The sequence below is a fragment of the Mus caroli genome, chromosome 6 (genome assembly GCF_900094665.2).
Source record: "Mus caroli chromosome 6, CAROLI_EIJ_v1.1, whole genome shotgun sequence".
NCBI classification, from domain to species: Eukaryota; Metazoa; Chordata; class Mammalia; order Rodentia; family Muridae; genus Mus; species Mus caroli.
The window spans coordinates 93,842,761-93,865,508 of record NC_034575.1 but is presented as its reverse complement, the minus strand read 5'-3'; the positions used below and the strand labels follow the sequence as shown (position 1 = coordinate 93,865,508).

The 22,748-nt window shown below is 42.0% G+C and overlaps 1 protein-coding gene across 11 annotated transcripts in view; it reads right to left on the bottom strand.

Annotated features, from left to right (window-relative positions):
- Positions 1–22,748, bottom strand: part of Mitf (melanocyte inducing transcription factor) — a 206,603-nt gene that overhangs the window by 86,709 nt on the left and 97,146 nt on the right. For 2 of the 11 annotated variants that reach the window (XM_021164527.2, XM_021164528.2), the window contains exon 1: positions 2,616–2,855. The exons of 7 other annotated variants lie outside the window; for them this stretch is intronic. In XM_021164527.2, coding sequence (XP_021020186.1) covers positions 2,616–2,671 — 56 coding nt within the window. In that variant the 5' untranslated portion in view covers positions 2,672–2,855. Of the gene's footprint in view, positions 1–2,615; positions 2,859–22,748 lie in introns of those variants that run through there. 2 more of the 11 variants (XM_029478307.1, XM_029478306.1) reach the window with 2 other exon arrangements.

Here is a 22,748-nt window from a genome sequence, read left to right as displayed (position 1 = left end):
AGAAGAATTTCTCTCCATTTCAAGTTGGAGGTAGTCCCTACCATCAGTGAATCCGTGCAATGACTTCCTCCTCCCCTGGACAGGTGCCACACAGTCAACCGTAAATTAGACTTAGGAAAATATGTCTGACAAAAAAAAATGCAGTATCCAGAGGAACCACAACCCATTCAAAGCTCACCACTGTTAGTTATTGGTAATTCAGAGAAAGAAGCTGGGAGTGACTCACTCAGCATCAAACCAGAGGAATAAACCCAGTTACTTGTCATTTCCAGGGACAATATAGCAAATAAGACAGATGAGAGAACAAGCTCTGGTTGCAGCACGCTTGGAGTCCAGTTCTAGCTCTGTCACATGTCAGCTGTAAGACCTTGGCTGGCTTAGAACTACTGAAAGCTTAGGTTCTCCATGTGCAAAACGGCAATGGAAGAAGGCTTTTTGACATGCAGTAACTGTGAAATTGCCTTAAGACAGTTAAGTGCTAAGATCAGAGCCCACAGATAATCTGGACAGTGCACAAAAATCATGGCAAATTATTTTATATCATGTGTATGTGCACATGCATGTGTGCATGTGTGTGATGTATGTGTATGATTTGAACATGTATCTGCATTGCAGGATAGGCACNTGAGTGTCATGACCTGAGAATCAGGGTCAGAGGCCAACTATGGGTATCAGTGCTTACTTCCCATCTTGCTCCTAACAGGGTTTCTTGTTCTCTATTGGACAGGACAGGCTAGCTGACCCATAAGCTCCACTTCCCATTTCACCATAGCAACTCTGAGATTACAGATTCATGCCACCAAGTCTGGCTTAACCTGGATGGGAGAGTCCTGAACACAGCTCCTTACCCATGTGCTGCAAGGGCTTTACCCACTGAGCCCAACACTGTACTTTAATCCCAGAGAAACACATTTGCTGAACATCTCAATCCCCCCCCCCACACACACACACATAGTGAAAGCTCTTGGGTTATTTTCAAGACAGACAAGCGTCTAGAATGTTCCTTTCTGCTTTGGTGTTCACTGGCTTTCCTGGAAGGAAATACACAATTAATTCCCAGGCAGGGGAAAAAGTTAATGGCAAACAGCTCAGAGCACAAGTTTTGTCAAAGACATTTGCTAGATGATTCATTCAGAAAGTTTGGAGGGATGCATATTCCTGTGACAAATATTATAGTTACCTAGGGAAATATTTAAACTTAAGGATTAATTTGGCTACACATTCAAGTCTGTCCTAATGCTGCACCTTCAAGGCACATTTGATTGGGTGTCATCCCTCAACTTGTTTAAAAAGAACTAAAAACATTTGCAGGTTGTAGGTACATTCCGGCAGGACATGATTCACAATGAGCAGGCACCATCTTCCCAACTATTATCTGATTTATAAGGCANAGATTTATTTTTAAAAATTTCAGCATAATGGTATTTCAAATGCATAATTATATGTACTTTGTTCATAAAATGCTCGATCATTTTAGAAAGATGAATAATTAGCTGTTTTAATGGCACGTGGGATGAGAATGTACAAGGTATCTATAAAAGCAAACTTCAGCAGAAATAGAAACCATTTTCAAAATTACCCTTTACAGGACCTCTTCAAGACCTGTCAGCTGCAAATGACGGACTGTTAGCCCACACTTCAATTTATGGGAATTTCATTTTTAAGAATCAAATTCTAAAAATAGTTCTGCTACACCTAGTATTTTTCCATTCTTCTTGCTGTCTTCAAGTACACCTTCACCAGCTATGGAACAAATAGCTTCTCTGACTTAATCAGAACCCCTCTCCTGACCCAGGAACACTCAGTAAATAATTATTAAGCTCCAGAAGTGGCTTTTGCATAAGTTAATCTGCTTGAGAGCCGGTTCACTTGGAGACCNAGCTTCCAGTATTGTTTCCTAATCTGAGGGAGTAATAGCGAGCGAAAGTAGAAAGTAGGTGCCAGAGGAGAAGGGGTCTTATCTACTTAGTCTGTTTCCATTTGGTACTTCTGTAAAACTGCTACTTCATCTTGTTCAGGATTTCTATGACAAGGAGACTATGCTGATGTCTGAATGTTTTGNTCTTGCCTTCAAGGAAAAAAAATTAATTTGCAAAAATACAAATCGGAACATTTTACAATGCTACTGCTACTATTCCATAGTCAGGGAATTAGCCCCCACATACACACACACACACACACACACACACACACAGAGGGGGAGGGTTACAATGTTTGCAGCAGGGTAGTTTGGGGAAACGTGCCACAGAGCATGCATGTTCCTAAAGAAAATGCCTTTTTATTCATAACAAAACCGTGATCTATTTCATAACTATGCATCAAGCTCTGCTCTGCCCTAAACCATCTTTCAAACTCAGGATTTTTTTTTCCTGTCATTATTAATGACCAAAACTCCGTTTTACACGAGAAGGCTCCCATTTTGGTCCCTCCTCCCCAAATGAGCTCTTGCCCCTTATCACACCCAGGCACAAGAGGTTAGAGCTGCAGCTGATGAAAGCCACAGTTTAAAGTACCAGGCAGTATTTCTAATTCGCAAGCCTTCCTTCCTCGATCAGAGAATGATCTGCTTCTGTTAAGTGGTCCCAGAACTATCTCCAGAATAAAGCTTCACTTACAGATACAAGCTTTCAAAGGAGCAGGGGATGAGCATCTCAAATCTAAGCGCCTCCATCTTTCTTCCTTTAAGGTGTTCTGCAAGCCCTTGGCGAAGAGTGAAAGTCAAAGTTACTTCTGGCACCGGCTGTGTCACTAGGGGTGGCTCCTGATAAGGCCCTGGAAACTCCAATCCAAACACAGCTCCACGCTAGAATGGAGCCTGGTGTCTGTCTGCAATAGCAGACCTGCTTAATCCAGTACCTATGGCACCTGAGGGNCACAGCACTCCTCGATCTGCACAGGGGGGACACTCCGCGAGCTGGGCCAGGCCAGTAATGTACACAGCAGCCAGGCAAGCTCTGGCAATGCTGACTGGACCTTCCCCAGCTTGGGCACCAGTTCAGGCTTGCAGGGGACGCATGCTTGCAGGGGACATATGTCATCAGAGAACTTGAAAGGAGAAGGAAGTCACATAGTGGTGGATTTTTAACACNTAACACACTCATAGAAGTAGGCAAGGAAGGCTATAAAGGAGANTAACTGCCATTTTAGCTAGAATATATCAAACAGCCTAGCATGAATCNCTGTCTAGTTTGAAACCATACAAACAGTTTTGGTTGCTGGACACAGCGCACATTCTACAACTAATAGGCTATTGATGCACACGGCTTTTTTCACCCTTCCACCTACCCTAGAGTAGAGGGAGGGCAGTGCTGACCTCAGCCTGGTAAAGGGAACACACAAGCTGCTTCTACTGGTGACAGTCTCCTTCAGGGCACACAAATCTTTAGACCAAACGCCTGTGTATTTTAGACTGCCATCTGATCAATTCTGAGTACATCAGTATACAAGAAGGAAAAAAAAAAGAGTAATACGTGTTCTCAAAGAGAAAACACTTTCAAATGCAGACATGACAACATCAATATTATCAAATATTTATGCTACAGGCTCATCGCACCAGAGCTGCCTGACAGAGTTCTGAAAAGAGCCAGGTTCTCCCTGTAACAATTCAAAGGTCACAACAAAGACATCTGACACTGACTAGCTGTGTCCCCCGGGGCAAGTGACTTTGCCTTTCTGTGTCTCAGAGATTATCTCCAAACTAAATGAATAGAAAAGCTTGATGTTTCTATACATCACAATTCTATAATGTAATAAAATTATATTTTGTAAATGAGCCTCCAATAATAGAAAATAGTCAGCCAGGGATTTTAGCCAAAGAAACTGTATGCTCCGTGTTCATTTTTTTTTTTTTAATTTTTGTCTACTCTCCTGCTTGATAAATATTCACTGAATAGCTACACCAGTTTAAGTACTGTATAAATTCTTAAGATGTTATAGCCCAGTGGGAAACACATATTAAAGAATCCTATCAGTCCATGATTACTTATATGGACGTTACTACAAGGAGATGAAAACAGTTACACGAGGTCAGCTGGGGTTTTCCCTAGGCAAGAATCTCTGGGCTGAGGCTGGAGCTGGGGAGTGGGACGTAGACGAGTCTTCCATTTAGTTGTGATCATGTAAAAGGCTGAAGGGGGGGAGTTAGCAGGAAAAGTTGCTGAAGGTAGAATGAGGGACAATCGTGATATGTATGACACCTAAGAGGTGTCCAGACCAGACCATGCCAGAGTTGTCAAGCCAGTGAGAGGAGTCACTCATTTAGTCCCTGGATAAGAATGAAATCACCAAAAAGTTGTCATTGGAGGACTGATGAGCTCACAGTGGGATTTTATATCTGGTTGCTATGTAGAGAACCAATGAGAAGACAGCCAATATAAGCTACTACANTAGTCCCAGTGTAGGAGGTTATAATAGCCCAATATAGTTAAGAAAGATGATGCCAAATTAGGGAAAAGCCAAGAAAGGTGCATACATTTTTTGGTAAAGCTAGTGGACAGTAATTAGAAAGATGGAGAAAATTAAATTGCACCACATCCCTGGTGAATAGTTGTATTCATACATAAGTCACTAGGTCCTTTCTAGATGCAGGAGCTTCCCTGGGTAAGAAGATAACTACGAAGCTATGCCTCTCCTCTTCTGAAGCAGCCCTGCACAGCTTCATTCTTGGTGTTCAAGAATCCACGTTTAGATACCACCATTTACTAATTCTGAGACTTGTGTAAATGCACTGAANGTTTTCTACCCCAGTTTCCTCACCAGTCAAAGGAGAAGGGATAATTGGCTGTCTCGGTGCTGACCTAAGACAGGAGTAAGATAATGCAGTCAACATGTTCATGGTCATTGTGACCCATTAAAAAAAAATCAATAGGAAAATATCCTGTACAGTTCTGACTGTGGTCAGCAGTGCCTATTTTGGGTCAACGCTGACCCACCTAGAGAACCCAGGGAACAGAAAAAAGTGAGAGAAAACATGGAGAAAGGGATGNAAGACAGTAAGAGGAGGTAAACCTTAGCAGGCGAAGCTCTGTGAAGGGTTGTGCTTTCAGAGGATCCAGTCAGACTCTATCCCGCTTGGATACTAGCTTAAGCTATGTTAAGTTATTTCATTGTTTAAGGTCTAAAAGTGTGACTTATTAATGATTACCCACAATAAAAAAAAAAAAAAAGGCTAGTCCCTTCCATTGGCTCTAAAACATTGACCATGAAAGCCATGAGGTCAATTCCAGGCACTTACTACAACACAACTCTAAATGCTTCCCTGGTTGGTTCAGCCAACAGCCTGGTCTGACTTTTCATTTTGGTCAACCCACTGTCCTCAAAGACTGATTCCCTTTAGTTACTTCCATATATGTCTAAATAAAATTACTGTTTAAGGACATGTGTATAGTTCATTTATGGTATCTTAAAAAGATTTCTATGGTACTAATGCTCTCAAAGAAACTTCATGGACACAGGAATGGACCAAAGGTTGAGCTGAAGGTGCATATGTGCCATTGTCTACATATCACCGATGCAAATATCCCCAATACAAAGACATCTCACAAGCCACCACCCTAATAATTATTCAGTAAATGTCTTGGGATGAATAGCCCATGGTTTGACTGTCAGTAATTTATTGAAATGAAACCATAATGTCTTAGGAGCTGGAAAGAAGACTCAGTAATGAAGGAGTGCTTGCTATCTGCTGAGCATATAACTCAGTGAGTGAAACCTGGCAAGCTGGGTGTGGTGATGCACACCTTTAATTCCAGAAGTCAGCAGGCAGAAGTAGGTGGATCTTGTGAGTTCAAGNCCAGCCTGATCTACACGGTAAGTTCCATCCTGGCCAGCCAGGGTTACAGAGTAAGATACTGATTTTAAAAAGTATTTACTGCCCAAGCTTGATGACCTAAGTTCAATCCCTGAAGCCACATAAAAGTCCAGATATAATGGCAGACATCTGTATTTCTAGCACCACCATGGGAAGACGGGAAGCATAGACAGAAGTGGCTGGAAGTTCATGGACCAGCTAGTCTGGAGTTTACTCTACAGAACCAGAAATGGTTCCCCAAAAGTGTCCTCTTACCTCCACATGTATGTTGTGTCACATATATGTCTGCACACACATGCATGTGTGCAAACACAGAGATAGACAGATAAACACATGGGGGATTAAATATAGTCCTTAATATTATTTTTTTAAAGAGTGCTTGAAACACAATCATGAGGACCAGTTTGGGTCCCAGCACCAAGCTAACAAGCCCAGAGACTTCTGGACACCGGTGATTAGAGCTCCAAGGACCCTGGAGACAGGAAGATCTCTGGGCCTTGCTGGCTTTCAGCATTGATGGGAAAACATGAGCCTCAGATTTAAGGAGAAACTTTGTCTCGAAACGAATATGCAGTGATAGAGGATAGTACTCTATGTCATTTTGTGACTTCTGCACATATGTGCACACNTGGGCATATACACTTACACAAATACACACACAAATAAAAGTAAAGTTTTATTCATATTATGTGTATGCATGTTTATGTGTATGCACCCATACACATGAATGCAGATGACTGCAGAGCCCAGAAGAAGGTATTGGACCCCTATACCTGGAGTTACAGGCAGTTGAGAGCCACTTTATGTGAGTGCTGGAAGACAAACTTGAATCTCCTGCCAGAACAGTGCACACCCTTCATTACTGAGCCATCTTTCTCACTCCACAAATAAATAAGCAAATCTTGTCAGCAACTTCATCGATACACTTATATAATCTGTATTTATGTCCTGAGTTTATACACATTTGTACATGTACATGAGTGAGTGTACATGCATGCACACACATGTAACATTTACTTGAAAACCATATTTAAAAAATGAGTTGAAAGTATGTATGTGGAGTGGGTAAAACCACAAAAAAAAAAGCAGAATAAAATTACTGCTTACCAATTCATTTCAAATAAGAGTTATTTCTCCTTGTCCTAAATTGCAGTAAATCAACTAGAGTCATCAGAAAGCTTGGTGACCTTTCAAAAACAGGGCCTTAGCTAAAACAGAATCTAAAATACTCAAAGATCCACGTGACAGCTACCTTTTCCTAGGGAGCTAAACTGGGATCTTGGCGGAAGGAAAAATCCAATCACTAAAGAGACGAGATAAGAGTCTTCACTTGCTAACCTGTCTAAACTATATCTCAAGAAAAGCAAAGTTATGCCTTTATCAAAGCTCAGGATTCTTATTTTATTTGGAGATTAAATGATCACTATCCCCAAAGAACACCTCTTGAAAGTCATTGTCCTTTTTAATGAACTCCCCAGCATGACTACCTATTGTACACAATATGGGACTTACGGGATCATCTACAAACACCGAGTTGTTACCCTAGCCAATTGCTCTCAAATCAGTGATGTATCAAAAGAACTCACGGCACCTTCTACTTACATCATACCCTTAAGATAAATCAATGAGACTCTTCAAGGGTCTGCCTTAATACTCCACTTGCAGAAGGGCATCTTTAGAGTTCAACACTGGAACTGTTGATATATAACATACTATGGATAGAGGTAATAGAGGTAGCTCAACAGTTAAGAGCACTCACTGGCAGCTCTTCTAAAGGACCCAGGTTTGATTCTCAGCACTAACATAGTGAGTCACATCCATCTGTAACTCTAGCCCCAGGGGATCTGGCACCCTCCTCTGGCCTCCATGGGTACCAGGCATTCAAGTGGTGCCTGAACATACATGTAAGCAAGACACCCATCCAGACCAAATTTTAAAAACTAAATAAATACAATGGAGATGTAGTCCTGTATAATACATTCTGTNTAAGTCATCTCTACAGAAGGCAGGAAAATACTGAAGAACCTAAGCTCTCTTTAACTGCTGGATAAATCTTGCTCGTAACTTTTAACTCTGTAAAGTATCCACTACAAATCCCATAACAGGTTTTCAATATTGACAAAATCCTTAGGTCATCCAAGAATGTGGTAACAAAACTCAAAAAAGCACCTTCAATAGTCACCAACGTATCTTTATTGCCCTAACACCATGAAGCTTGTATGCTNGGAAATCCTTCCCATGGGCCCTCCACCTTCAACATCTACTGATTCACACATTGTGTCATTGTGCAAGACTGAGATGGAGACTGGAGACATTCTGTTCTCCGTGGCTGACACAAACCACTCTATCAAAGAGACATGTAGAAGAGGAATGCCCAGAGTACTCCATACTCCCCACCCCCTTCTTAGTACTCCACCCAGGCTGGTTCCTTCCCCCTTGGGTATGAAATTTGTTCTTGTTTTGTTTTGTTTTATTGAGACAGTGTCTCTCTACATAGCCCTGATTATCTCGTAACTTACAGAGATCTGAGCCACCTGTGCCTCCAGAGCTCTGGGATTAAAGTTTCTGTAGGTCTCTCTCCCTCTGGCAAGTCTTCACTGACCATTCTTCCTAAAGCAGAAACACCCACTTCTGGGTTAAATTGTCTCAGAAAATGGTGCTGACTTCTTCCTTTGATAACACATAGTCAAAATTGTAATTGTTTTAGCAGGCAGAATCCTTGACATTTATTTTATTCATATGTATTTATACATATCTATTTTATTCTCAGTACCTGGCAAATAACAAGTGCTGGATAAATCTTTTCTAGACTGATTGGAGGAAGGCTGGACAAATGGCTGACACAAATGAGAACCAGTAAGCAGAGATGTATTAAGTATGATCTAATGAAGGCATTTACCCAATTAAAAAGGAACGCAGTGCTGTAAGCAGGACACACAATGTATATGCTTGTGTAGATGCTTTAAAGGGGCTCANCACAGCTTCTTTTTGTAGATGTCAGACTGGAGAACAACGTTTCAGGAGCTGGAACTGCAGTTCTATTCCAAGTGTCCCAGCATGACTAGAGGAAANTTTTAATGACTACCTCTCTGCAGAAATCACTGCTCAGTAGCACTCCATCACGTTTATCTCTCCCTATCTTATTTCTATTTCTTTCTCCATCCAAGAGCAGACCTTGCTGCCTCAATGATATAACAACCTCCTCTGGAAGACAGCTAGCTCTCTGTCCCTGGCACTCGGAGAAGCCCTTCAAGGCTGAGAAGACGAGCCAGAGAGAATTAGGTTATTGCAGGTAACTCTGACGTACTGATACCCCAACATTATTAAGAAATTGGGTAGAGGATGCTTATGCAAACAGCTAGAGGNAAAAAAATGTTTATAAAAACATCTGTCCTAAGCATAAAAAGGCAATGCGTAGGGGTGCACAGGGGTCTCACAGTGTGTCTGCAGGGAACTTTTAAGCAGGTAATGAAGGGATAAATATTTAAAATATCAATTTGGCTTTTTTCTTTAGTAATCAATACATTAGATTAATTCCCTAGCTCCAATGATCTCCTTTTGTCTCCTAGGGTTCACTTCAAAGGAAGTCCCTGTCCAGGTGTCAAAGGCAGTGACAGGTCAGCCGTCTNCTATTAGTAGGCCATAGGTATTTGTAACTAGCATATCACAACCTGTGTAAGCTGAGAGGCTGAGACAACAGNAAGTTGGGGGCCCTGGCATGATTGTGCTATTTGTATAATATGAGAAATTTGATAAAATATCATTCGCTTTCCTTACGGGGTAAGTAAAAGCAGGAAGCTGCTGTGAAGGGGTCAGTGATTCACTGTCTGACTTTACAGTACAGTCTTAGAAAGGTGAACCTTCCTCTGACTCTTGACTCACTAAAAAGAAAAACCATTGGCTTCTCTGTTACTGTTAACAGCTTTAAAGAAATGATTTTTAAAAAAAAAAGTCTGCCTATAATCCCAGCACTGGAGGCTGGGGCAGGAAGATCATGAGTTTGAGGCAATGAGGAGACTGAGGAAAGGGACCACACACACACACACACACACACACAAGTGTGAGTGTGTGTGTGTGTGTGTGTGTGAGATCAGTGAAAAGAGAGGAAACAGGGAGAAAAAAGAACACAGAATGCCTCTGGCCACCTTTTAAGGGCAGCGGGGCTAAAATGGGAGGAGTCCCTCCATCAGTACCATCTAGCACAGCAGTTCCTTCTAAACAAGAGCACAGATACTGCAGTGTCTTTAAGGACCCTAATATTCAGCTATCAAAGGTGGCTTCACAAGCNGCCCTGGCTATGGTCTTGGTTGCTGAAGAAAATAAACACACCTTCCTCTGTCCCTTTCTCTCAGTGACACACTAGGACATCAGTGACAGAAATGCTGCTAAGTACTATATAATCCACAAGAGGCGCTGGAAAGAGATGGAGAGAAAGAAGGAAAATAGCCTGGCCAGCTAGGTTTCCTGGTTTATACATTACAAGCTGCATGCCAAATAATGGTCCCTCTATCAGCTAAAGCTTCAATATATTGAAGGTGGTATGGTAAGACCAGGGTGGAGCAGCAGCAAGGACATCAAATACTGGGGCACAAAACATTCTTCAGGGTCTGTGGTGATGCTGCCTGTGAACTGACCTCCAGCCTTGTAAGATGTATAGAAGNACAGCACCAAAGGGAGTAACACGTCACGGGGAGTAACACAAGGGAGTCCATTAGTGATTTGGGTGTTCCTTTCCATTTGCTGTAAAGCAGTGTGCCATGAAGTTTTAGCAGCAGCCTCGTCAGTCTCACNTTGACTATGTTTCTTGACTGAGTCAGAAGGCCATGTGGAATGCCTGACCCGTACCATCCAAATCATGTAATATCACCTACACTGTTCTGGCAACGATACAATCACCACTGTTCACTGTAGAAGATCATATTCACGTGCCAAGAGTTGAGTGGTGAGTAGAGAGGGAATGGGTCTCACAGATCATGATAGTGCAGTAGATGATGACTGGAAGCCACTAAATTGCAAAAGCACCAGTTGTTACAAGATGTGTGGTCAGGAACTAAGCAACAAATCTCTTAGCAGCCCACCCTCTTATAAACACATTAGTAGCTGTCTCTCAGCTGGGCTCTAATTCAGCATCATTTTGCCAACGAAGAATAGACTGTATGCTTACTCAATGTGGACCCAGAGCATGCCTGCCCCCAGCCTGGCTTTCCCTGGGCAAGTCATTTAATTCCTGGAGATAAATGTCATACTGAGATGAGATATGGCAGGAAAAGTACTTAGCAGGGGCCTGGAAAATAGCATCCACTCAGTGCTGCCTGAGGAACGGGAACTCAGAATGCAAAGCTGGTGTTATGCTAAGAAAGAACTTTGAATTCTAGAATAAAGAAAGATCATTATTCAGAGACAAAACTTAAGATGTTTCTTAAACCTAATATTTGAAATGACTATTGTAAAGTATTTGTAAGTTCAGGAAAGGGCCAGCGAGGACAGAGAGATAGCTAAGTAGTAAGGAACACTCCATGCTCTTGCAAAGGAACCACTCTTAGGTCCTCAGTGCACACAGAAGCTCACAACCGTCCGTAACTCTGCTTTTGCAGATTCAGTGCCCTTTTCTAGGTGCCGTGGGCACCAGGGACAATTTAGAGCAAATACACATGTGTATGCAAAACCTTTATACACATAAAAATAAAATAAAAGTAAAGAAAGGACTAGATGTGTGTGTGTGATTCAATAATCCTAGTGGATACATAAGACCCACAACAGTGGTAACTTCTGCTACCATTTAAGTAGCTGTCTTTCCAATGGCTGTCTCAGCTGCAAACTAAATTCTAGCAGAAGCCTTCTGCTCTGGTTCTGTGTGTCAGTTATGTTTATAATTTATAGTTTTTATTATACGAACATAAAACTGGGAGTCAAGTGGGAAATCTTGTCTTAAATAGCAAAATTAGTATGATCCAAAACTGGTCAAAGCACCACTCTGGACTACATTTGGTAGATCACCTCACTCCGAATATGTGCTACTTGTCAAATTTCCCCAAGTACTTGAAGCAGCTCGAATACTCTCTCTCACTCCTATACTAATGACATCTTCTTCAGTTGTGCTGAGCAAACAGGATTTAAATTGGGGAAAATAATATTTGCACAGAAATCCTTCCTGTCTGTTGATTAAATCCAATCATTCATAATAAACTGGATACATATTAGCTTTCTGTACCTAATTCACACTCTAGGGGGCCCTGCTATAATCAAGCCATATATTTATGTTGATAGTAACAGTTATAATTTTAAACAGTAGTGCCATGAAAAGTCAGAAAGGAAAAATGCATCTTTGTTATAAATATTAAACCTTATGCTCTTTATCTAGTGCCTAGCAAAGCTGTCCATCTCTCCTATGAATAGTTATTATGAATAGTTATTAGACACTGATAATGTTCAGGTACTACAGACCAAGCTGAAGATATGGAAATAATAATTATATTAATCCAAGTTTATCTGGCTTCCAATATTAAAACAATGATTTGTATTGAAATAACAATAGCAAAATCATGAATAAGAGGTAGAAAAATAAAAATATTCTTATCAAAACTCATAGGCTCAACAAGTACTTTAGCACCTGCTACAGCTTAGGTTCTAGTTGATATGCCTGGTATATGTCAGAATTATGCCATGGACATTAGAGTCTTAACAGCAATGTTTAGTGTTAATACTAATCATTTATTGATTTAAACAGATAGCTTGGGAATTGCACAGTCTATAATTGTTACTAGCTACAATGATATTGTTATTAACAAAGAGTTCAGCTTCCTAATATTGGGTCTGGTCATCATTTCTTGTAGTGTTATTAGGAAATGGGGAAAACTGGGGGGAGAGGGTGGGTAAGTGAGATTATATCTCTGGTTTATCTTAAAGATAAGCAGGAGGAGAGTCAGAGATGTGGAGAATTCCTCAGCATCCTGCCACACTGTACCTCACATTTGCAAATCGCACCTCACAAGGATTTAATCTCTTTACTTAAATAAAGGAGGCGAGGAACAGGACATAGGAGACTTTCCAAAACTGAACACATGAATGGAGCACAGAGCTGGGCTGTGCCGCTCCACAACCCACAGTCCTCTGTTTCACGTTTACAAAAGCCACTCAAGGATCAAAAGAGTGAAGCAGTTCTAAAATTAGACCTGGGGCTGGACTCCCTTCATTCCTGACCCTAACCCAGGCCCCACTGGATTTCTGCATTCCGTGAAGGCATGGACCATATCTGTTCTGTTTACCACTCCACCCATGAACTACAGTTCCACACCAGGGAGACACTCAGCACCCACTGGGCAGTGCGTTCAATGATTAATTCATTAACATGATGCATTCACTGTCACCTGTGGCCAGGATCTGACTTTGTAAAACCACACACAAGAGTTAGGCAGACTTTCCTGAATATTCATAGCGAACAAGAGTTAAAATAATGGCAGTTACTAGACAGAAACTAAGAAGAAACACTGTTTGCCCTTAAATCGCCTGCTTTAAAGGGGCCTGGGAAAACATGTGAAATTGCAATTTTTTTTTTTTTTTTAAATAAAGCAAAGCTGAATTGCTCGGCAGGTGAAGGAGCCTTCCCTCAAGCACCAAAATTCAGTCCTGGGACCCAGGTGGTAAAAAAAAGACAATGGATTCCTGCAAGTTGCCTCCTGACCCCCACATGCATGCTGTGCCACAAAGACACACAGAAATAAATACGTAAGGATACGTAAGGTCTTACATGTATATGAAAAAAGTCCCTGTACCTAAGACACAGTTTACACACGATAATGGGGAAAAGTGGGAGAAAATGAATGATTTGAGATGGGTTCTCAGAAAAGCATGGTCTTTGGAAAGTTGGAGATTAACAGAGCCTCTCTGCAAAGACAGTCATGAGCAAGGGCTCCCAAGAGCGAGGTTCAACATGATCTCGAATCCGGACACACTGACTCCACAGTAAGTAGCCTTGGAGTCACACGCTGAAAGAGGCCTTTCAGAATTCTTTCATCTCAGGACATCTCCGATGCTAATGTGTTTCAGCCTTTCAACACTTGCCCATTGTTAGGCAGAAAGCTCAGGCCTCTGGGTGTCCCAGACCACATACCTTATCTGAACATTTTCTTCANTTTCATTATATTAGCTTTACAAGGACTTGTGCTTGTGTCTAAACACTATATAACACTCCCTCAAATTATGTTCAGTATTTGAAGCATTACATTGTTTCTAGAAGCAAAAGCAAGGAACTTAGCAGGGGAATAGCTGGAGTCTGAGAAGCAATCAGAGAAATGAAGAATGTGCCAGAATCCTTCAGGGGAAACAAGATTAAACACAGCCCAGAAATAGTGACCTCCTGCACAGTAGTGGGACGCCAACAGCTATGAAGAATTTCAGTGTGATAAAACAGAGCCATACAGGGCTCTGACACGGTCACAGGCGAGCTTAGCCCTAATCTCTCTCTCACTCACTGTGGAAAATGAGCGTGACTTGCAGATAGGATTCCATGCNGGAAGTGTAGGGTCCTGCCAAGGAGGACTGAGAACTTCACAATGGAAGTGACAGGCAGTGGTGCTGACGGAGCCTGCAAACAGGGCCTCTGCCCTGAGGAGAAGACCTCAAGCCTGTGAGAACAGAACNTNGGGTGAGGCTAGAGGACATGGTTTAGTCTTTGAGGATCCCTCTGCTGACACTGCCTATGTTTCCTTATGAGACACACAGTTAGTTAATGGCTGGGTTTGGGTTTGGTGGGAATCCTTCTAACTTCATGATGAATTATCACAAGGCATTCTTTGAAACAAATTCCCTGCTAGTGATACACTACATGGANCTAACTTTGCAATATTTTGGGGTTCATGGACAGGCTTCCTATTATCTGAGAGTGTAAGGATGNGGGGAATTCACACACAAAGTTTAAAAGAGCTGGGTAATATTAAATATATTTTGAATTTACATGGTTCATCTTATTTTGCTGGGAGAACTGTCTTATCAAGGCATGCCCAGCCTTTAACACTGAAATATAATATTGTTATGTACAAATTCTGTGCTCAAGAACCACACAATTGAGTTTTAAAAAATCCACTGAATACTTTAATGTAATTTATGATTGGGAGTTTGAAAGATATCTTAGCAATTAAGAGCATATTTTCCCTTGCAGAGAACTCATTTGGTTCCTAGGACTCCCACACACCATTTTCCATGCAGAGAAGATCACAGCTTCCTCAAATTCCAGTTCCTGGTATTCCAAAGGCCTCTTCTGGGTGCCCTGTACTTATGTGCACACGCCCACACATATACATATGNACATAACTTGAAAATTAAAATCTTTACAATAAGTTCTGGGGTCGGACTACATCCATAGCAATCTTTGCCTACACACAGCCTGTGAACCATGGACATGCCACGATGCTTTCTGGAAGACGACCCAAATGGATAGCAAAGAATCAGTGCTATAAGATGTATATGTACTTCACGGGCACAGAGATGGCTCTGTAGCTAAGAGCACTGGCTCCTGTTCAAGAGGACCTACATTCGATTCTCAGCAAGTACATGAGATTCACAATGGTATGTATGTCCAGACTCAAAAACCCAATTCCCTCTTCTGGTCTCTTCAGGCACTGGNCAATACACAATGCTATACAGGTATATGTGTGGGTAAAATCCCATACACATAAAAGTAAATGTTTTAAATGTGCATTTCAAATATGAACATCATATAGCTCATCATCTTTTAAACTTTACTACTATGTATTTATTATTGCCTATTAAGCTGACCAGTCTAAAAAGTATACAATTTGTTTTCTCTAAATTACTTGCTTTTTATGACTATTAATAAGTGTGTAGTCTCACCAGAACCAGAAAGTGAACACTGATGGAAGGCATTCAGAAAAAGGGAAGCCTGTGATCCATGAGAACACAGCAACAGGCACTGGNAACAGAGCAGGGCTGATCACCAGGACAGGAAAAAGGGCATTGCCAAAGACAACAGNAAATATCCTCACNCACAGCCACCCACCTGNGGCTGGGATGAAGCACAGAAATNAGCCCAAGATTGCCNGTGTAGGTACAGAAGGTACAGATGCTGGGGACAAAGGTCTTAGAACANTATTTCTTATTTTTCAAATNGAGAGGGAGTGCTATTAGACCAACGAATGGAGGAGGCTAGAGATGCTGCCAGCTGTGCCGCAATGCAGACACCAGTCTCACAGAAAACNCATGGGAAAACATGTCTGGGCTGAGGTGGCTCAGCAGCCAAAGTACTTGCCACACCAGAGCGAAATCCAGGATCTGCTCCATGCCAGCCTATATGGATATCAAGAGGCAAGGTTCCGGAGTGTCTGAAGCAAGTTTTCTAGAGTAGCTGCCCAGGTGAGCCCTGAGTTCGCTGAGAAGCTACCTAAATGAACAAGGCACAGAGTGATCCAGGAAGACTCCCCAGGATCAGGCCAAGGCTTGCATGTGTGTGCATGCACACATGCACTTATACATATACATACCATGTGTGCCTATATAACGTGAACACTCATGCACCCAATGCATACCATACCCAGACATACGAGAAGGAGGAGGGAAAGGAGGAAGAGGGAGGGAGGTGTAGGGGAGGAGGGAGGGGAGGTGTCTCCCACACAGAACACAAAGTCCTCCCAAGTCTTCGCAAACATTAAATTATTAGCCAAACGTTTTANTGAGCTTATGGACAGCTTTTTCAGTTTATGGGACACAGAGCATGAATGGACAAGTCTACCACACGTGCCACAATATNTGGGTCAGTGTGTCAGCACTTAAAGGTGAGGAGGGATTGGGTCAATAAACTGAGAACTATCCACACAGTGGACCAGGACACACTAGTGAGCCACAGCCATATGTACTCTTTATAGCCCGAGCAAATGCTGAATGAGGAAAGGAAATCACAGAGCACTGTTATGTGATCCCAACAGGTGAAAGGCCAAGGCAAGGTTTAGGATTGGACCCATTGACGTAGACCATAATAAAAAGCAAAGGAGTGCTTTGTGCACATGTAGTCAGTTCATTATTCTTTAGTAGATGGATGGACTTTCAATGCTTTTCTAAATGTAAGATACATCGAATAANAAGACAGGTGTGTTCTCTCACATCTCTCCAGAGGCTAAAGAGGGAAGATGGCTAGGAGTTCATGGCAACCAAGGTTAAATACTAAATTCCAGGCCAGCTCGGACTACAGTGTGAGACCCTATTAAAGAAAAGGTAAAAAAAAAAAAAAAAAAGTGGGAGGGAGGGAGGGAGGAAGGAAGGAAGGAGAAAAATATATTTAATCCAAAGAGGAGTAAGGATAGAGAGAAAATGAGATAGCAAGAGTCAGTCACTAAAGAAATTTTAAAGGACACTAGTGGCATCATATAGCTACCTAAGATACCACATGTCAAATGTACCTCATCTCCCAAGGAGCAGCAGACCTATCTGGCAATAACCAAAATCTTGTGTTTCCTCGATTTCTCCATTATTCTGACACGATTCCGCTCTAACCTGGACGGCTAAACTGGGCTGCCTGTGCCTAGAGAATCTTTCCTAGGCAGGGGTTTGCTGCTCTCAGGCAATTAATGGCTCACTAATAAATAATGAAAGAATTTCAAATGTTTTATTTTGCCTGCCAATCAAGGACCAACCTACCTCCCTAGACTTAATGAACCCAGGCAACATGGGCAGCTCAGCTCACGCATGCTCAAAGTCTAGCTGCATGTGCTCACTGCGCATGCTCACAGAGGTCGCTCTCTTGCCCGGAATACCCTTCATATATTCACACTCTCTTTCTGCCCCAATGTCTCCACACTGTCCAGCAAAGTAAGATAGATATGCTAACCAGTACAAGTGAGGAACAGAGCAATAGGACCACCCCGCTGAGGGTGTGAATTCACTCAAAGCCTTTTCCAAAACGGTTCTTGTTATCTATCTACCCAAGCTGGACAAGAGTGGAAAGATACAAAACCGCAGCACAGTACAGAACCCATCGATACTGGGACCCACACATGGCAATGCCACCAGTGCATGGATTACTATTACCGTCATGTCTTAGTTTGGATTTCTGTTGCTGCGGTGAAACTCCGTGACGAGAAAGCAAGCTGGGGAGGAAAGGGTTTCTCTGGCTTATACTTCCATATTGCTGTTCATCACGGAAGAAAGTCAGGACAGGACCTCAAACAGGGCAGTTACCTGGAGGCAGGACTGATGCAGAGGCCATGGAGGGGTGCTACATATTATATTGGCTTGCTCCTTGGCTTTCGCAGCCTGATTTACTATAGACCCCAGAACTAGGAATAGCACCACGAGCCATGGACTGGGCCCACCCTCNTTGTTCACTAATTAAGAAAGTGCTTTACAACTAGATCTTCTGGAGGCATTTTCTCAGTTAAGGCTCCCTCCTTTCAGATAGCTCTAGTTGCTGTGTCACGAGGTGAATTCAGTTACATACAGATGAACAAAATAGTTCACATGTGGAAGGAAGTACAGACTGCATGATTTGATTGATATAGTTAAATAAAACTTGGGCTAACCTTTGATTTACATAGTTAAATAAAACTTAGACAAGCATTAAAGTGTTGTTAGAAGTCAGCACATGAGAACCTGAGTTCAGATCTCCAGCACACACATAAAAGCTGGGCATGGACAATATGGACCTTCATCTATAGCATCTGGGAGAAATAGGGCAGACAGAAGTAGATTTTTGGAGCCCAGTCAAGCCAAATCAATGAGATCCAGGTTTACTGATAAATCCTGTCTCAAGAAATAAAGTAGGAAACAANTAAGGAAGACACCTGACATGCACCTGCACACATGTGTATACCCATCCATATGAACATGTAAATGCAACACACACACACAAGAAATGAGGAGAGTGTAGGTATTTAGAGTAAGGAGTAATGAAGGGTTAGAAAAGGGTGCCAATCTATCCTCTCTCTCAGAGCGGACACTGATAACTTGCTGAAAATTTATCAGGAAGTGAATACAAGATTTGATTACTTTGTAAGATTCTATGGTTCAGGCTGGAGGGATGGCTCAGTAACTAAGGCCAATTGCTGCTCTTGTGGAAGACACAAGTTCAATTCCTAGAACCCANATGGTAGCTTCCAGCTGTCTGTAATCCCAGTTCCAGAGGATTTATACCCTCTTCTGGCCTCCAGGGACTCATATGTAATGCACAGACATACATGCAAGAAAATACTTATACCCATAAAATAAAATTTAAACATTGAAAAATGTTTTAATAGAATGTAAATCTTCAACTAAAAGTCCTCTCAAAAATACTTTAAAATTAATCTATTCCTCAAGATCGTTCCTTGGCAAACCTTCCTCACTTCCCCGGACATAGCCTCCAAATATTGATCTCTTTCTCCTCTAATGTTTCCTTGTGGTGGACAAAGCCTTCCCGCTTTCTCAGCAATAACCCCCTACTAGTAACAGATCTGCTTTCCTCCACTATCCCATGCTCATCAGAGACGTATAACCTCCTAAGTTAACTTTTATCTTCTTGGGCTTATTTATTAAAAGCCAGTGAGACGCCATACAGGTCCTGGGCTGGGGATTTCCTCTAAGGTTCTCAGGAAGCAAAGCATTACTGCAACTAAGCCGCAAATACCTTATGGCATTTACACAATAGTTACAGAATTTAAATCTCATGTACCATGCTGCCAAAGCATTTCTTCAGGAGCATACTGCATAGCTACCATCATCCAATTAGTATTATTTAATTGCCACCTTTAATCATTCAAATTTGCCTTTCCTTTGTGTGTGGTTCTAATAAAGTAGGGATGTATAGTCCCGTAAACATCATCCCCACAGGAAGGTATGGGACCATCACTCCCTTGTGCTGCCCAGAGGTANTCAAGTCTCTCCTGAGCACTATCTCCCAGAAACCATTTATTAGTTTACAGAGCTGAGGATGATTTTGAACTACCCATCCTGCTGCCTTCGAGTTCTGAGTTGGGGAATTACAGGTGCGAACCTCNGCACTTGGTTTAGGTGGTGCTGGGGAACAAACCTGAGGCTTTGCTACCCAAGTGCTCTACAGACTTCTCCAGTCAGCATATATATAGCCTCTGGAATCATGTTTCTGGCCTTGGCAAATAGATTTGAGAGTTTCCCACAAGGCACAGATATCCAGAGTCTATTGCTTTTAGTTGCTAATTAGATTTCCCTGGAACCATATCTGGTTGATCATTTACAAGNGAATGTGCNTTCAGGATGGCTTCTAGTCTGGAGCAGTCATAAATGTGCTATCTGTTCTTGAATACTGGGGGTTTCAGGAGGAGTGTTTGCAAGTGACTCAACCAAGGTGATAGTAATGATAAATGAAATGATGGACACAAAAACTACAGGAAAGGCCCACCTGACCCAGGATCAGTAACATTCAGCATGCAATGTAGTCTATTCAGAGACTCTAAGTAACATTTTCTGTGTTGAGTGTGATATGGCTCATCACAGGGGTGGAGTTCAGAAGCATCCAAGGAGGCAGCTTTTACGTGGCCCCCTCTTGCCATGCATAACCCTTGTGGCTGAATTACCACAATCTCATGCCCTGATTTATGTACAGTTTCATCATTTCTGTGGCAGAAGTGACATCGCTCAGTGGCTGCTGACTTTTATCTGACCTAATATACACACCTGTGATACACAGGGAGGACTACCTGACACTTGGGGACTCTGTGACTATCCTACAAAAAGGGCTACTTCAACAATTATGCAGAGCAGTGGCTACAGCTGCACTTTTTTCTGTTGATTTAAACATAAAAAGCATATGTCTGACTCCTTGGGGGCAGAGTGCCCAGATCACAACGTTTCTATGAGATGGCGTTTTTGGGTATCCTTCTGTCAAGCCTGGGACATGGTAGGCCCAGGGTCATGGCCACAGGAAAAGAGAATGACATTTCAGGGTCATACCTCCCTGTATCCATGACTACACCAACAGTGGCTCAAAGCCTTTAAGANTCAAGAGCAACAGAAAAATGCCTTATGCTCTGAAGCCTTCAGTAACTCTCTGACAATCCAACGGAAATTCTGAGAACCTCTTCTTTCCAGCCTTTTCAAAGACCCTTAATCAGAAGCAGTAGTAGGGAGTTTAGTTGCTTATGGAAGGTATGCAATGGATCGTCATGCACATACATGCTTCATTTTAATCTCCAATAACAGTACCNTAACTCTCATACTGTTATGCTGTCCTTTTCTCAGTGAAGAAAATGTAGTTTTGAGAAATTACTCATGAGACAGTTTTCTACCCAAGGCACAGATGAATTCATACCCTCTGTTCCTTAAATCACAATCTACAAGTAAATATATCCATCTCTCCAGACACTCAAAAAACATAGTATTGTTAAAGTCATGCACAAAAAGAACCAACAAGAGGACATGTCCCTTGCCTCTGGGTACTCATTTGTGAGAGTTATCAGCAACAGTATCTTCAACTCTTGGATCAAATACTTCTCTGTGACTCACAGAAAAACCACACTTTCCAGAGAAAACTCATGCATGCATAATCAGGGCGAACGCACTGAATATTTGCAGTGGAAGTTAGTATCCCCCGGACTACTTGAATAGTGACAGTATACTGCCAGGAATTCAAAAGGTAGACACGGTTTAAAAACTGAGCTATGCACTGAGGCTAAGATGGAAGGACCTTGGACCTTTGATGAACATTCCAGCAAGTGAGCTCCAGGCAAAAGATACAAGTGGAACAGAGAAATTGGTTCCAGGCCACAGACAAAAGGATATGGTGAGGAGCAGATAAAAGGAACTTCATACGCAAGCTCCTCTCCCCTCACGAGCTATGCCCCCAAAGGGAAACTATTCAACCCCTCTGTTTCCTCATATACAACATGGAAATAAGAACAGTCTCATCCACAGGCTATGCCATGGCACAGGGAGTAATGTCTCACACCCACTTGGGACAGACATGCAAACATAAGAATCTGATACACCATCGCCTTCACCATTAAAAACACCATCACCATCATCAGCCTCATCACTGGAGGCAGAGGCTGGCATGGTCTCACCAAAACTATCTCTTCCCTCCTACATCCAGAGGCAATTCACCAGGACCATTTCCCAGGTTGTTTCCAGGTAAATGGAGACTCTCAAATACTCTCCTTGTAAACTAGCACCCTAATACTTACTCTCATCAGTACTAAGGTGTGAGGTGAACAGTACAAAAAAAGGGGAATTATGAGTCTCTGGGGTATCCATGACAAGTTCTTTTTAAATACCAGTATCTACTCTTTAGTGAGAATGGATTTCACTATTAAAAGCTAATGAGATGTCATTGATTATGTCAGTAACATCATGTCCGTAAGCAGACTCAAGAACATGAATTTTTTAGAAGGACTTTCCACACTCAATTATCACTGTGTGTTACCATCTGAGCATACCACAGGAACTGAGAAAACAGAATGACACAAATGTCTGTTCAATGTTTCTTTACGGCTATGTTTTCCGTAATAGTTTGTTTTCAGTTAACAGTGTGATCAAAGGGCTGACACCAAAGCTGGAATCCATTCTGGAGTGCTTCAGGAAACACATGAAGGATGATTGTTTTGACTCTGCAGCTATGGTGACACACAGACCATTCATGAGACCTTTGCTCTTTCAAATGTTCCATGGCCAGCCAATATCTGCCACAGCAATATTGTCACAGAGTGAGTTAGGGGNAAAAATGAAGTAATGAGAAGACACAGCCATTTCATCTTCCCCAGAAAGGTAGGTTATCCACTTCTCTCTTTCATCTGAACTTGACCTGAGAAACACCATGCCCCCTTTCTACAGAGCACACACATGCAGGGGGCGGTAAGGATTCCACAGAGCCTCTCCAAACAAGTGACTGTTGTTCATTCACCACCCTTCCTCCCTATTTAAATTTGTGTTCCTAAAAAAGCAGGGAAGCAAATCAGTATGATTTCATCAAGAGGAGAAGAAGAAG